Genomic DNA, 16,171 nt, shown 5'->3' with positions numbered 1-16,171 from the left:
TCCGAACCAAACTCTGGAACTGTAGGATTTAAAAGTTTGGGAGAATCAGGGGATTTCAAGACTTTACAGGGAGGGCAGATATTGTTCTGTTTCTTATTAAGAGATGCATTCTGTGTTTTCCATTTTGTGATTTTATGCTCGTAAACCTCCCCGTGATCTTTGGATGATGGGAGGTATATTATAAAGTAATAAAACAAAAACAAAAATAAATAATTATAATTAATACTTATAATTAATAATACAACAATGGCGTCCAAATTAGGGTTCCGTTTGGGATCTGAAGCACAGTTAAATTGTTGTTATTATCACTATTGGTATTAATTATCTGTAAGCCGACTTGAGTACCTGTCAGAGGGAGAAAGGCGGGGCATAGCTAAATAAATAAAAATTAGTTTCCCGCACTTCACCCGAAGGTTTTCATGTATGCTGCGAGCTGACTGGTTTTTGCATAGGGAATTGACAGTGAACCCAAAGCCCCACCTCTTAAAATCAGTTCAGCGCCTGGCCACGACTTATATATTTGCTCAAGCATATTAAGGTCTTAGAAATGATGATCGTTCAGTCTGTTCCGCTTGTTTTTAAACTGACTATTGTTTGTTTTACGATAAAGTTTCATTGCTCCGGGGGGAGAGGGAGAGTGGGTTGCTTCGCTGTAATTAATTTTATCTCCTGCATTTCTCTGCTGGTTTATGATGGGCGCCTCTCGCTTCCACGCTGAGTTGAAGAAAAAGAAGCCTTCCAACGCAAACACGGAATCTCCATGCCCAGAAGGTGAGATGACCTACTCTTGTTTAAAAAAAAATATATTTATGTTTTGCGAGAGGCTGGTGGTCAACGACAGCTTCCTGTCCCTGCCGGAAATGTTGCGAAGAACCCCTCCCCCTTGGAGGGCCACTTCCGGCCTCGCCTCAGCAGCGCCCTCTGCGCCTGGGAGGCCTTGCGGCAACCGCCGAAAAAGCAGCGGCTCCTCTGAGGCGGCGATGATGGCGACGGCGGCCGCGGCGGCTGGCTTCAGGTGGGTGAACTCGCTTCGAGCGGCGGCTCCCCTTCTCCCCTCACGGCGCCCGAGCTCTGGGTTCTCAGCCGGAGCCCGCGACCGTGACGCGGCGTCGCTGCTTCCCAGGCCCTCGCCGCTCCCCTTCCTCCCTCCCCCGGTCTCGTGAAAGCGCTCTGCACGTGTGAACGCAGCGAGTCCCCGGGATTCTGGGGCGCGAATACCTAACTAACCGCACGAGGTTAGAAGGAGTTGGCGGCGGGAGTTTGTGCTCGGCGCAGGCCGAGGTCCTGCTGTTCCCTCATGGCGGGTTTCGCCGCCTTTTTTTTTTGCCTCACGTTGTCGGAGAGCAAGCCGAGCCCCGAGGGCGGGAATCTTGCTTTTCCCCCCAACTATGGGATGGGAGAGAAGAGGAAGAGAAAAAGAAAGAGGATGTCAGTATAGCCCAAGCATTGAGCATGTTATACTGGGAAATAATTGTATTAAATATGAATAAATATTTCAATGCACAAGTGTGCTTAAAAGAATGAGAATTTAATTTTATTTTTTAAATCTCCATGCCGCTTTATATTTTTAAGAAAAATCCCAAAGCGGTTTGCAGCATATTAAGTCAATAAAACAATCTGAAGAAAGTCAAATATAGACCATACAGTTAAAGCAACATAACAGAAAACGAAAATATTATCTTGAAGATTTCAAAATAGAACATTACAAAGGAGGTCAACTGCAGAATACATTACAAAGGAGCTTCCCCCCTTTTCCAGAATGAGGCTGGACAGATATCTGGAGTTCTCTTCCCTTTCCCATGCCAAATTTCTCACTTTCAGTTCAATTTTATCCTCACTAGAGTTGAAAACAAAAATTCTATTTCCCCAATTGGGAACATATAAAATAGGTTGGTAGATATTTGTGTAACGCCTTGTACTTTCAGTGCTCATATATCACATATATAGGATTTGTATATTAAATTCTTAGACCTAGCAGGGAAAGTGTCCTTTGGCAGAGGAAAATGTATGAAAAATCTACTGTATTTTTCGCACCATAGGACGCAGTTTTTCCGTCTTAAAAACTAAGGGGAAAAGTCTGTGCGTCCTATGGAGCGAATGCAGGGGGGGAGGCAGGCAGGAAAAGCCCCCAAGAGTCACACACAAGCTTCGTGCGGCTCTTGCGGGCTTTTCTAGAGGAGGGAGAAGGGACTGACGCGGTCAGTCAGTCCCTTCTCCCTCCTCTAGAAAAGCCTTGCGCAATCTCTCCAGCCGCGGGGAGGCTGTGCAAGGCTAAAGAGGAAGCCCGGGCAGCGAGCGCGATCCATCCCCTTGCTGCCCGGGCTTCCTCCTTAGCCTTGCGCGCCTCTCCAGCCGCATCCTGTGGTCCGGTGCGTCCAATAGAGCGAAAAATACGGTATGTTATTGACGTAACAAGAATAAGGTGTTTTGGTCATGTAGGATGGCACATAAAGAGAAAAGAAAGAGGATGGCAGCATAGCCCAAGCAGTGAGCATGTTGTCGTATAGAGCAATTTCAGAAAATACGGTAATTGTATCTGTTTAGTGAAAGGGAAGAGAAGAAGAAAAGCCTCTCTACACACACTCACACTTTTTCATGTAAACAGATAGAGGGCTACATAAATTCAATGTCACAGACCTTCATGGCACTAGCCCAGCTTTGAAGAAGTGTAATTAATGTTTAGAAAATGGTGACCCTTTATAAGCAGCAAAGTAACTTGGAGAAGTCTCTAATAACAGATACAGTGGTGCCTCGCAAGACGAAATTAATCCGTTCCGCGAGTCTCTTCGTCTAGCGGTTTTTTCGTCTTGCGACGCAACCCTATTAGCGGATTAGCGCTATTAGCGGTTTAGCGGCTATTAAAGGCTTAGCGGCTAAAAGGCTATTAGCGGCTTAGCGGCTTAGAAAAAGGGGGGGAAAGTGAAAAAAATCTCAAGACTCGCAAGACATTTTCGTCTTGCGAAGCAAGCCCATAGGGAAATTCGTCCTGCGAAGCGCATCGAAAAACGGAAAACCCTTTCGTCTAGCGGGTTTTTCGTCTTGCGAGGCATTCGTCTTGCGGGGCACCACTGTATTTTTACTAAAGCCAAATTCACATTTGTGGTTAGTTGTATCTGAGTTAATAGGACACATCTGTCAAGGTGAAACCAGGCAGTTAAAATATTTCTTTATTAATTTTCATTATCCATTCCAAATTAATAATTTTCTCAGAATTTGGTTTCCATTCATTAGTAAATGCCAACAGTGATTCTTCTCAAATTAGGCATGTCAACTTTGCCATCTCAGCTAAATTCAATAACTTCAATAACCATTTTTCCACAATAGATAATAATTAGGCTCCATCTTACTCTTGGAGGTAAAATTGAAACAGCCTCACAGAGCTGCTTGTCAGTTTTAAAACCATACAGTTGCAGACGATGTAACCCACCAGCAATTTGACGTTACCCCTAAGGGCGCACTCCTCCATTGTCCCCTAAGACACATATTTAGCAAAGCTTTGCTCAGAGTAGGCCCACTGAAATCAATGGGATTTCAGTAAGTCATGACTACTTTGTACTACTTATTTAATTGGGTCTACTGTAAACATTATTCGGCCCTTTGTCTTTTTGCAAAACATTTTGTCTTTACAATTCTATTTGTTTTCAGAACTGTGGAACCTTTGGAGTATTACAGAAGATTCTTAGTGAGTACAGTGAGCATTTGTGTGTGTTAAAACATTGTTGGCCCTGAATTTTTTAAAAGTGAGCTATATCTTTGAATTTCAAAATCAGATGAGCCAAAATGGCCTTTTGATTTTCCAGCACCTTTGGTCTGGATCAGAAAATCTTTCCCCAAGGCACCGTGGGATGATATTTGCCTGTTGGGCATGCTTCTTCCACTTTTCAGACTGCTAGATTTCCAGTTAGCATTGGAATTGGGTCTCTGCACATCAAATTCAATGCAAGAAGACCCAAATTGTTCAGACATGACATGTCCCATGTTAATGTCTTTCTCAGATAGGATTTTACATGCAAAGAAAATCTGGTTGGTGGCTGTCTGAATTGGCCCTTTGTGGTAGGAAGTTTGTATCAGAAGTCTCTTAGAAGTGCAGTTGACTAGACTAGAAGCTGCTTGCACATCTGGTTTAGCCAATTTTACAGTTTCTTTTCATATACCTAGAAGGCATGGCTTTTTTTCCCACCTGGAACTCACCGGAGCTGAGTTCCGGTACCTCTTTGGTGCGTTCCGGCACCTCTGTGGCATTGCAGTGCCGTTTTCTGGCACGGGAGAAGCTCTGCTGGAAGGTCATGCAAAACCACAACTTCTTCTGTATCATTTATCGGGTATAAGACAATGTTTCATGTAAAATGAAGACAGTTAATAACCTTGGAGCTAATGTCATATTGGCTTATGTAATAACTGATACAGGAATGGGTGTTCCTATTTGGCACTTTCATATTGTCAGTTGTGAGAGATAGATTGAAATTCCATGACTGTGCCAAACTTTGGACTGTACTCAGAGATGGGTTTTTATCTGCTGTCGCCTGAATTTTTTTTCTACATAAATGTGCATATAATACCAATTTATATAAGAATGTATGGGAATATCATATATTGCATTTTTGCACATAAATATTATATATATATATATATGTTTTTCTCTTCCCCCTTACTGTTCCTTCTTTTTTTCTGTATCACTTTATTTCTTTTAATTGAAATCACTTCGATAAAATAAAATCTAAATAACAAAAAATGTGCATATAATATGAACATTCAGGAAAAAAACGCTTTTGTTCTTGGATTCTGCCCACACGTCATAGCAGTCCATCAAATGCTGGTCTTTAAGAGCCTGTTTTAGTTAAGCTCTTACATTGCTAGTGGATAAGATTAGTTGCTTGTTTGTGAGACTTGATGATCTTTTTAGAAAGAAAACTGCCGTCCTGATGGAAGGGACCTCGGTGAATTCAGAACCACAACTGTCAACATAGGTGAGTGTTTCTTGGTAGACTGGCCGTGCTTTGAATGTACAGTGGTACCTCGCTTTAAGAACAGCCCTGTTTATGAACGATTTGGTTTACGAGCTGCATAAAACCGGAAGTAGTGTCCCGGTTTGCAAACTTTACCTTGGTCTAAGAACGGAAGCTGAATGGTGGAAGGGCACCGGCGGCGGCAGGCCTTATTAGCTAAAGTGGTACCTCAGGTTAAGAACGGTTTCAAGTTAAGAAAAGACCTCCAGAACAAATTAAGTTCGTAAACTGAGGTACCACTGTACTAGAAAAGACATGGTCTTCTGTATATTGCGGAACTTTTCCTGTGGGAACTGATAGAAGTGTAACACAGATACAGTGGTACCTCTGGGTACAAACTTAATTTGTTCTGGAGGTCTTTTCTTAACTTGAAACCGTTCTTAACCTGAGGTCCCACTTTAGCTAATAAGGCCTGCCGCTGCCACTGCCACACGATTTCTGTTCTCATGCTGAGGTAAAGTTCTTAACCCGAGGTACTACTTCTGGGTTAGCGGAGTCTGTTACCCGAAGTGTTTGTAACCCGAGGTACCACTGTACAGATTTCCTTTTTCTCACCCTAACCAGACAGGTTCTAATTTAATTAATGATGTAACAAAAAGCAGTTGTCTGACATCCAACCTTAGCACCAGCTGGCAGGCAATTCCCCCTATGATCTGCCTGTCCATCACACCCAGCTTTCTCAGTTCCTAACAAGCGAGTTACCCACTACCAGAATCTCTCCACCCCCTGAAGGAGTATCCTCAGCATGAGAGGATAACTGCTTGCCCCTCAAGGAATGGATCCCACCTAAGGGATCTTTTCCCTTCCTCAAGACTCTCATTCTCCATGACAGCAGGGGAACTATCATCCTGGGAGTGGGGCAGAGTTATTTCATCCCCAACTAACCTGTCTGCCTCTCTCAGCTTCTCCAGGTCAGCCAACTTGACCTCAAGGGAACAAACTTGTTCCCTGAGGGCCAGGAGCTCATTGCACCAATTACACACCCATGACCCATCTGTCCATCAGGCAGATAGTTTTACATGTGACAAACTACTATGTGCTGGAAAGCCATCATACCCCTTGTGGCTTTTAATTTATTTTATTAGTTTATTGTGTTACTTTATTTGGGGACTTGGAGTTTGTTCGAAGTGTGGAGGAACAGAGTAGTCTGTCCTGGCCTCTTTCTGCTCAGCACTGCTTAACTCGCCTGTTTGCTTGACGCTTCATCAGGTGGGGCTCCCTCACTAGGCTGCTCTAGACGTATAAGCTTCGCTCTCTTCCCCCAGCTGCTAATTCAGGTGGCTTCTTGCAGAATTATAGAAAGGCAGGGTCACAAGAAAACAAATCTTACAAATTTTCTTCAAAAAAAAAAATTTGGCAAAACCCTTGAGTATGGAATGCCTTGACAACTCTGAATAGCTAATAATCTATTTGTAACCAATGTCTTATTCTGCAAGCAGTGTTAGTGCTGCCAGTGTGATTTGCAAAGGTTATTTCACAGGAGAAAGCTTTGATTTTGTTAAATGGTCTCTTTTTAGGTTCAATTACAACAGCGGATGGCTCTGCCCTTGTGAAGTTAGGAAACACAACAGTGATATGCGGCATTAAGGCGGTAGGTTCATGAATAGTTTTCTTTTAAGTTAATGTAGTTTCAGGTTACACAATATTTATGGATCCAATAGGGCCTCAGAACTCTGTAGCATTTTTTCTCTGCCTTACTCTGTTGCCGGAGTAACAGACTTGACACAGTTATCCACTTCAGATGTGACGAAAACCAATCTTTTCCCATTAGTGGCAAGCCTTGGCCTCAATCACTAAGCCAGTCCCCTTCCCTCCTTCATATGCAATGAAGGCTTTTTGTGGTTTGAAATAAACGGGCGCTCTTGTATATCCAAATATGGGAAGCTGGCTTGTTCAAACTACAAATGGTTAAAGGAGGGTCAGAAAGCATCCTGGTCATTTAACTGCCTTGATCACACTTCCCCATATTCAGACATAAAGGAAAACTGGCTTATGCCTGACCACAAAAGGAAACTTTAAACTTCATGTGTGAAAGAGGAAAGGGACTGAGGGAAGCACAGAAGTTGAGGCTTGCTATGGTGCATTCCCATAACAAGCAACCAGTTTTCCATTACTGCTAAGCCAAATCAGTGTCTTCCAAGGGCCTTCTATAACTGCTTTCCTGAAGAGCCCAGAGGATGAAGTGAGAGGGTGGATAAACGCCCTTGGCTATCCACAGGTGACATGCAACTTGTGTTGTAGCTCATTGATTGCCGCACAGAGCACTTTTTTTGCTACAAGCAGTAGAAATGCTGTGTTGAACCACCATAGTGTCTATAAAGCACTATCCACCAGAACTGTTCAGGGTAGGTATCGCTGACTACGCCTGAGGCTGTCTCTGCCCATTTGGCAGGCGCAATCTCTTGGCTGTTTGGATAATGGAATACAGTGGTACCTCGGGTTAAGTACTTAATTCGTTCTGGAGGTCCGTTCTTAACCTGAAGCAGCACTTTAGCTAATGAGGCCTCCTGCTGCCGCCACGCCGCCGGAGCACGATTTCCGTTCTCATCCTGAAGCAAAGTTCTTAACCCGAGGTACTATTTCTGGGTTAGCGGAGTCTGTAACCTGAAGCGTCTGTAACCCGAGGTACCACTGTACTTGGATATTGCCTACAGGGGCAGGAGGCAGGTATGCAACATTTGATAGCCAGAGAGAAACAGTGTGTGTGCGCGCGCGTGTGCGTAGGCCACATTTCCTTGGAGGACATCTCACAAGGACTGCATGGCGGCAGTGGGTGGGGGTGGAGCCAAAAGTGCAAAGGGCCCAGAGCCACTCCTCCGCCCTCTTTTTCTCTTTCTCCCCCATCTCTTTAAGCTTAATTGGTGCAGTAGGGGGATTTTCAGGAAGCTTGCAGCACAAGGGCGCAGTGGGAGCTAACCTCTGCTCATTTGCCTTCCCCACAACAATTAGGGTTAAAAATCAGCCTCCGTAGATGCCAGTTAGTTTAAGATGTTGTGTGGAGGAGAAACTACAGGCTGGATGCAGGAACAGGCCCAGGGTGGGGGGACGACCTGTCTGATCCATGTATCAGAAGCACCGCCCACTTCAATTTAGAGTCATTGTGTGTTTGGAATTTTTACCTCTGCTATTTTTAAATTTTCAGAGTTAAATGCTGTGCGTTTTGCAATTCGCTAGAAGCTGGGTGGGATAAAATGTTAAAACATCAAGAGAATTTGGAGTTACCTGAAAACGGTTAGAATCAAAAATTAGTCCCACGTTAAATCATATGGCATGAAAAAGATTAAAGTGTTATACTTGGATAGGAAAAAGCCCCCAGCCTGCTGTTTACAATGTTTCCATTTAAATTTATTACATCATGAATAAATGAGAATGCAATACTTGAAATGCCATTGGTATTTTAATGCATGTGTACATTTTGTCATTAAAATAATAATGAACTGCTTTAAATATTTGCAAAACATAGGGAAAATAAACAGTGATCACCAAATGTGCGTTGAACTTAAGAAAAGGTCAAGAAAAACTATTTCTAAACTTCTAGTTCTAAACATTTCCTCTTAACATTTTGCATACAGGAATTTGCAGCACCCCCTATTGATTCCAGTAACAAGGGATATATTGGTAAGGTTTGGTTAGTTACTATTTTCCTGAAACGACAAGTGATTTTGTTGATTCTCTAGTGATTAGAATGATACTTTGGCAATTCCATTTGAATTCATGGTACTCCTGATGTTTTACAATATTACGCTTATTCTGAAATGTAATTAGTGTATTGGTGTATACAGTACTTGCATTTTACACAGTAGCGTAGTTAAGGAGGGGCAGGGGGTGGTCTGCACTGGGCGGCAGCTTCCAGAGGGTGGCCAAACCGTGGGACATGCGTGGCACACAGCCTGCAGGGTGCCCCAGCCGCCTCCTCCCGCTCAACCGTGGCCACCCTCCAGCGGGCCCAGCGCTGCTGGAAAAAACAGCATGGGGCGTGGTGCTGGGAGGGCACTTAGAACACCCTGCCCCCATGCGCAGCGCGCACCCCCCCGCCCGGAGCGGCTTGCTATGCTGCTGATTTTACACGAATTATCTTGCAGTAAAAGTACTAATCCTATGCATGCCTACTGGTAAGCAATTTATTTTTAAGTAGCACTTTTCAGGCAGTTTACAAAAACACAAAAATTTACAAATGAAGTAATTTCAAATAAAGCCCACAAAATTCCACAGAGAAATGTATTTAGTAGCCGTCCCGCCCTGCCCTCCTTGGCTACGCTCATTGGGGGGGGGGGGCACAGGCAGGAAACAAGGTCAAAAGGGGGCCATGGTCAGAAAAAAGTTGGGAAACACTGCTCTATCTAACAGCAGCTTAAACTATTTTGTAGAATAGTACTCTACTTTGTAGCTTCTAGTGAAGCTTCTTATTCCCCCACCACTTCAAACCTTGCACTTTAATAAAATTTAGATAGCTTTTTTGTTTCATTCTCCACTAATAAACAAACAACCAAGTGAGAAATGTGTTTCAAACAAGATTTATTCAATTTGCTTTTTGATTCACAATTTTCCCCCCTCAGTTCCTAATGTGGACCTTCCTCCACTCTGTTCATCAAGGTTTCGACCTGGACCTCCAGGGGAAGAGGCTCAGGCAGCTAGTCAATTCATTGCAGATGTGATTGAAAAGTAAGAAATGTTATTTTTAAAATTTTTCAATAAAAATGGGGAGATCAAATGGATTTTTGTCTTCATTGCATTACTGGTTTAGTTCACAGATGGTTCAGAAAGAAGACCTGTGCATTGTAGAGGAGAAGGTAAGTAAAAGTTAAGTCTTCATGAAGAATATTAATTGGGGAGTGATTTGAGGACTAGTTGGGCACCCTTGAACCAGTTCAGCTCCAGCTCACATAGAAAAGTTTTAAGTGTTAAGTTAATGAATTATTGTGATATCTTCCTACTCCTATTATTGTGACAGGGAGCTTATAACCCAGAGGTAACTAATATGGTGTTCTCCAGATTCCACCGGACTACAACTTCCATAAACTCCCAAGTCCACATTTAACTATATAATAAAGCTCAACAACTTTGGTCAATCCAATGGGTAGATCACGGCCAGTTTTTTAATAGTGGGAGTAGATCGCAGTCTCTTGGGAGTTGGACATGCCTGTAATACAGTATAATACAGAGATGCCTGGGGAAAGAAAAAGGTGCTGAAATCTAAGCAACTTCATATGGGAAAAGGTGGTCCTAAGCTGCACAAAGGCCTTAAAGGTCAAAACCAGCACCTTGCATTGGGCCTGGAAACAAATTGGCAGCCAGTGCTCTTGTGCAAGAACCAGTGAATGTTTATAAGGTTATAGTGCATTGTTATAGTTATAGTACAATATAGCTGTATTTCGTTGTGTACGTTTACAGACTGGGACTTTAGTTTTCTGGGTAATGGCCTGTGTTTTTTAATTTGTTTCAGTCTTAGTTTTTGGGAAAGTCCTGTGAAGGAACACATTGACTTACTTACGAGAGTGTTTTTCAAACCTTTTCACTCTTGTGATGCCCCTTAAGAGCCTTTTCAGTATTTAAATTAACAGAGCTTATTTCCTTAGATTGCTTGGGTTCTATACTGCGACATTATATGCTTAGACTATGATGGAAACCTCCTGGATGCCTGTATGTGTGCTTTACTAGCAGCCTTAAAAAATGGTAAGTTGCCCCGTTATAGTTGCAAACTTTAAACGATTGTAGATTGTGCCATCCAGTATTTTTAAAAGTATGCAGTGAATTTCCTATGAAGGCCTGAACCTTGTAGTAGAGATGTAAGCCAACTGGGTAGCAATTGAGTGTCCACTGCTGCTGGCATCACTGCTCTGGTTCCCTTTTTCCAGTGCTCCTCTGAAGGTTAGCAGCTGCAATTTTAATTGCCTACAATACCCTAGAATTATGCTGTTACACTAATATAAAGTTGGATCCCCAACCTTCATGAGAGTTGTGGCACTAACAGGGTTGCCATATGCCCAGATTTTCCTGGACATAGCTGGAATACTGCAGTTGGCAGCAATGCCTGGGTGGAAATCAGGTAAAATGTCTGGGAAAATCCGGACGTATGGTAGCCCATGTTGGCAGTGCCGTTTCCCCATAAAAATAGCTCAGAAATTGCCATTTTTGAAAAGTGATTTTGCCCATTTAAAAAAGTTCAACAACTTTTCTGTCCAGATTTTCACTGTTTGAAATATGGCAACCCTAGGCACTATATCTTCACCATTTGTTCTCCTCAGTAAGACCACTTACCCATCCAGCAGACATGCCTGGAGGCGGCGTCTCACATTGCAAATCCTTCTAACCCCACAAGATGTACCTTTGCAGGGGGAATTGGCTGCCCCACAGATGAGAGGTAGGGGCTGTTAGCTGGCAGTGCCTGCCAGCCTGCCTGCCTAAATGAGTCCTGTCATGAAGGGGCAAAGTGAATTTTTGGGTCTCGTAAACACATGCTATAGATGCTTTAATCTACCTCATGAGAGGAGAGTTGATATCCAACTTATTCAACAGGGAGGGTCTGAGAAGGTAAACCTTTGGGGTATAGGAAAGGTTTGGCCTTAAGATCCCCTATCTCTGTGAAATTATTCAGAGCTGGCTATTGAAAGGGGATAAAGCTCCCATTGTTCTCTGTATTGTAATGATTGCAAAATGTGAAACTTGAGGCTTTTCCCTGCAAGATGATGTGCAGTTTCCAGGGTGGAACCTGGAGGCAGACAGCTGAGTAATGGCTTAATCCTCAGGAAGTTTCAGACTGGGACAGAAGACAGAACATTAGGCACCCCGGGTATTCATATTTTTGTTTTAAATAAGTTTTTATTGAACTTTTTTTCACAAAAACAAAGTAGTACAAAATCACCGTAGTGGCACAAAGCATGAGAAAAATGTGGTAGACAATGATGGCTACAGTAACAAAAAGACAAACAAAACTAAAAAAGGTTAGTTGCAGGTCTGGCCAAAACTACTGAGTCAATCCAAAAGGACAGATGGGATGTTGGAGCATATTATCTTTTCTTATTAACCTACATATCAATTAAAGCTGTATCTCACAGAACTTATCTATACTTATTTCTCCCCTTTCTTTCTGATCTGGGTGGAATTTGCTATTTTGTTTGGGGACAGAAGGCACTGTCTTGCCTTTGTCCTTTGTTTGCACAAGGACTTCCCAAGTGCCTTCACCTCAGACAACTTGGTTTCCTTTTAGGGAACAGAAGCCAAGTTAGATCTTGAAGCTGTATTCATGTTTCATAGCTTCAGCCGTAGGCATTAGTTGCTAAGGACCAGGCTGCAAAGTGGGGAAAGTCGAGGGTGGCATCAGTAATGAAAGCTATTGCTTAGTGAGTTTCTGATACATTCTGCAAAGCCTGGCTGCATCTTGGTTTGGATTTTCTTTTGGATCATTCAGCAAAGAAGGAAAGCTTATGCAAACAGGGAACCTGAAGAGGCGCCTCTGATAAAAGTGGATGCCTTGGGTTCCTGCTGTAAGGTGGCCTGTCTGCATTTTTCTCCTTTCAAAACCTCATTCCCATTCATAGGCAGCGTGGTATGAGAAAAGAGCTGCTGTGGGTACTTCAAGCAGTGATATTAAGGTCCTCCATGGTCTGCTCAAGGATGGAAAGCCTTTGAGCAAAGTTACTGGATTTCTTACTTAGTAAAGGGGCAACCCATTTCACCTTGAGTACATTTAATACTTTTACTTGTTGCTGAAATTTGGATTCCAGAAAAAAAGCAACTGATTTCTCATGGGAAGAGGATTCTGTGCTGTAGTATTGGTTGTTGGGTCAACCTGAGAACCCAGTGGTTGAGTAGGTTGATTGTTGGGTCAGTGAGAGGATAAATCTCTGGGCAGCAAAACTGAGGATCTGGGGAATAATAAGCAACTATCTCAAAGGAAGGAGCCTATGCACTATAGCTTTCCCAGAATCAAGTCTATGTTTTAACCTCCTGTGGGTCTTCCCCTTGACAGGAGATGGTTCAGAGAACAATGAGGAAAGGGCTGCACTTCTATGAGCATTTGTCCGTTACCTTTTACTCTGTACGGAAACCTAACAGCAATAGCATATTTTAAATTGGGAGTCTCAGAAGTATTAGAATTCTGTAGGAGCAGGTACCTCTTGCCAATCAGTTTGTTGTTCCCTTTGTAGCATTGCCATCAGTCAGGAACATATGGGCTTATGGAATGTTCCTGTGCCATTTGGTGGCCAGGAAAATACTGAGATTTGATTGGTATTGGAATGGCACTGCAACATTCATCTAGAGGCAGAACGAGGCTGGGCGGTGCTGGATGAGTCCTGGCAGCCCAATGCGTGTGGGATTGTTGCAAGAGACTGTTGGACAATGAGCGATCTGCAGTTTGACCTTAGCTGCAGAATGATGCCTGGTTGGAATAAAGAGTTAAAAAGGAGGTGCTATGAGATGAAGTTGAAAAGGGAATGAGCGAAGAGGCGTTGGGTTTTTGTTTGAAAAGAATGGAAGACAGGAAACTGGGAAAAGCAAAGATGGTGTTAAGAGAGCAATGTGAGTAAGAGTAGAGGCAGCTTGCGTGCTGGAGAAGACAGGATTGCTTCATCTTGAAGCAAAAGACAGGAGACGAAACTGAAGGAGCAGCAGGAAAAGGGGTCAGCAAAGCCTTCAAGCAAGCTGAAGAAGCAATAATGCAACTGAGAAGCAAAAGTACCCGGCTTTGTATTGACCCAGTCTCTCACATACTCTCCCCCCCCCCCATTTGTGTCCCAAGTCTTGTAAGTCTCACCTGCCAAAATAGAAATAAAAAACCACAAATAGCTTTGAAATTTTAACCTAGCTCAAATCCTGCACTGCGCAGTATCCTGGCATTTCCCCAGTTGCTCTTTTGCAGTTTGGAAAAAGAATATGATCATTTATATTCCCCCACCCAGGGGGTGGGGGAGATACAAAGACAATTTAAGTCTCTGCCAGTAGGGTAAGGATGGAGGAAAACTGTGTTCCTACATCTGTTTCCAAGTGTGGTTTCTCTCTTTTTGGTTTAAAAAACAATTTCTTTTTTTTTCAAAGGGAGAGGTTCAGTTTAAATCAGGAGGAGGTCTTTTGATACATTGGCCCTATGGACACCAGAGCTCTACCTTTGGATAAATCCAATTTATCCTATGGCTCCTGAGATGCCTTTTCAGAGACCCAAGGCACCCTAAATATCTTACTTTACACCTCAGTTCCAGTTGCTTAATGACAAATACACAGTAATCAAGCATTTCTATATTTTTCCATACTTCTAAGTCAGAAACATAGTGCTGCATATTACTTTCTCTTCATTGTCACATATTCCTTCCAGAATGCCCCTATTCCTCCCTTAACAAAAAACACCCCTCCCTTTAAAGGAAGACCTCAGTTCTGCTTTCTCAATAATTGCTTTTGTTATTTCAGTCCTTTTACCTGCCGTTACTGTAAATGAAGAAACGGGGTTAGCAGAAGTTAACTTCAAAGAGAAGACTCCTCTAACTATTAAAAAGCAACCAGTGGCTACATCATTTGTGCTGCTTGAGTAAGTATCCACAAAGTTTCCTAAAGCATGTTAAATGTGAAACGGGACTGTGGAGAATATTGGGGGTAGGTACCATGTTATAGCTCTTGTGTGATGCTTTTGCTTCTTCAGTGTTTCTGAGAGCATCAGCTTGGTAAAACCTTCACTGTATAAACCATTCTATGATTTTATTATTACTTTTAATCACCCTCTTGTAAGAACCTAGTTTTATTTCAAGATTAGTCTACTGTTGGAGCTTTCTAATAATTATTTCAAGGAGTATGTAAACGAGCAAAACAGCTTTGCTGTTCTTAACTCTCATATGCATTAGACTCTCTCAGAATAGCACTGAACTGTGTAAACCCATGCAAATTACTGCATAATTCTTCCTGTATCTTGCAAGCAACATGTCTGTACCTCTTATATGAAATCACTCCAACTTTTGCATTTTTGTGTGTCCTCAAAAGCACAGTAATAATTGTTGACCCAACTGCAGAAGAGGAAGACCTGGCAACTGGGAATCTAACGATTGTAACTGATGAAGAAGGCAAACTGTGTTCTGTTTATAAGCCAGGTACTGTGCCAAACTATAATGACTTTGTGGATTGGTCAACTAATCAGTCTTTCATTAAAAGTATTTGGCAAACCGCAGTTCTGCAATGAACACACAGCGTATTTTAACTGCACCTATAGCTGCCCCAAAGCGCTATATTCATTTTCATCTCCATTTTAAGTATTGCTTTACTCCATGAAATTGTAATATGCAACAGGTTTCACTCATTAGTGTGGCAGCTCTCAAATCTGCTCTTTTTTAAAGCCAATGTGATAGAAATGTTAGAATTATACTGACATTGGTTTTCCCCCCCTATTTCCTTTTAAGGAGGAAGTGTAATAACAGGCACAAAGCTTCAAGACTGTATCAGCCGGGCAACAGTACGGCACAAAGAAGTGAAGAAACTAATGGATAAAGTGATCAAAAGCGTACAACCAACATAAACAATGGGTCTCTTAAGTAATTTGTAAAAAGTGTATTTGCTATGTTGCACAAACTCCTCTCAGAGACTACATTTATAAATTTCAAAATATCAGTCCACCTTGAAATATGTACAATACTGCAAACTGCTTCTTAAAATATTATGACTTTTTATAAAAAAACAATTTTTTGTTAGGGAAATAAATCTTGTTCTTCAGGATTTGTTGTTGTCAAATGCAATCCTACATGCTTCAGTATAACCTCAACATTCAATTTCCCCAGAAAATTATATTTTTCTATTTTAAAACCCCCCTTTAAATTTAAATATACATTCTATCTCAAATGCAGAATCACTGAGGTGCTTCTCTTTGTTTTTTGACTGCCTGCCTGAATGATGGTGTCGTAGTTGAGGTGCTTGTGCTGCTGCCACCGCCATAACCATTTGAAGGTGCAAGAAGCGTAACTGCTGTCAGGAAGGAGAAAAGAAGAAACTTTTTAGAGCTGAGATTTCACTTCAAGAAAAAATGATGACATGATACATCAGGGGGTTTTCCCCCCATGTGAGACGTTCGAAATAATTAGAAAATATATGGCTTTCACTTGTCTTCACAAGAAGGCAAGAACAAAAATTTTGATATATTCAAAAATGAATTTTGGAACTTAAAAAATCAAGTTGCCAGTTTTTAAAGGCTT

The 16,171-nt window shown here is 42.2% G+C and overlaps 2 protein-coding genes and 1 long non-coding RNA gene across 10 annotated transcripts in view; 1 reads left to right on the top strand and 2 right to left on the bottom strand.

Annotated features, from left to right (window-relative positions):
* The first annotated feature begins 313 nt into the window (after positions 1–313).
* EXOSC8 (exosome component 8) lies at positions 314–15,698 on the top strand. Its single transcript, XM_080987907.1, has 11 exons — positions 314–1,015; positions 3,646–3,682; positions 4,904–4,967; positions 6,524–6,597; positions 8,579–8,624; positions 9,563–9,668; positions 9,751–9,796; positions 10,583–10,679; positions 14,409–14,526; positions 14,973–15,079; positions 15,386–15,698. The coding sequence occupies exons 1-11, from the start codon at positions 690–692 to the stop codon at positions 15,499–15,501; spliced, it is 1,137 nt and encodes a 378-aa protein (XP_080844033.1). The 5' UTR covers positions 314–689; the 3' UTR covers positions 15,502–15,698.
* LOC308466830 overlaps positions 11,806–16,171 on the bottom strand; it is an 87,993-nt gene continuing 83,627 nt past the window's right edge. The window contains exon 2 of the long non-coding RNA XR_013980993.1: positions 11,806–14,839. This is a non-coding gene — a long non-coding RNA (uncharacterized lncRNA). The remainder of the gene's footprint in view (positions 14,840–16,171) is intronic.
* Positions 15,371–16,171, bottom strand: part of SUPT20H (SPT20 homolog, SAGA complex component) — a 37,886-nt gene continuing 37,085 nt past the window's right edge. For 7 of the 8 annotated variants that reach the window (XM_080987792.1, XM_080987795.1, XM_080987796.1 and 4 more), the window contains exon 24: positions 15,371–15,944. In XM_080987792.1, coding sequence (XP_080843918.1) covers positions 15,829–15,944 — 116 coding nt within the window. In that variant the 3' untranslated portion in view covers positions 15,371–15,828. The remainder of the gene's footprint in view (positions 15,945–16,171) is intronic. The other variant, XM_080987794.1, reaches the window with a different exon arrangement.

Source organism: Podarcis pityusensis (assembly GCF_964106645.2).
Source record: "Podarcis pityusensis genome assembly, chromosome: 17".
Classification (NCBI taxonomy): Eukaryota; Metazoa; Chordata; class Lepidosauria; order Squamata; family Lacertidae; genus Podarcis; species Podarcis pityusensis.
The sequence above is the reverse complement of the archived record's forward strand: the minus strand, read 5'-3'. Positions and strand labels throughout refer to the sequence as shown.

What these genes read in the sequence shown, in the direction of transcription:
- EXOSC8 (XM_080987907.1), top strand. Translation starts at nt 690, where the DNA reads ATGATGGGCGCCTCTCGCTTCCACGCTGAGTTGAAGAAAAAGAAGCCT. An exon ending in AACCACAACTGTCAACATAG is followed by an intron (nt 4,968 to 6,523) that starts GTGAGTGTTTCT and finishes GTCTCTTTTTAG; the next exon opens with GTTCAATTACAACAGCGGAT. An exon ending in TGTGCATTGTAGAGGAGAAG is followed by an intron (nt 9,797 to 10,582) that starts GTAAGTAAAAGT and finishes TTATTTCCTTAG; the next exon opens with ATTGCTTGGGTTCTATACTG.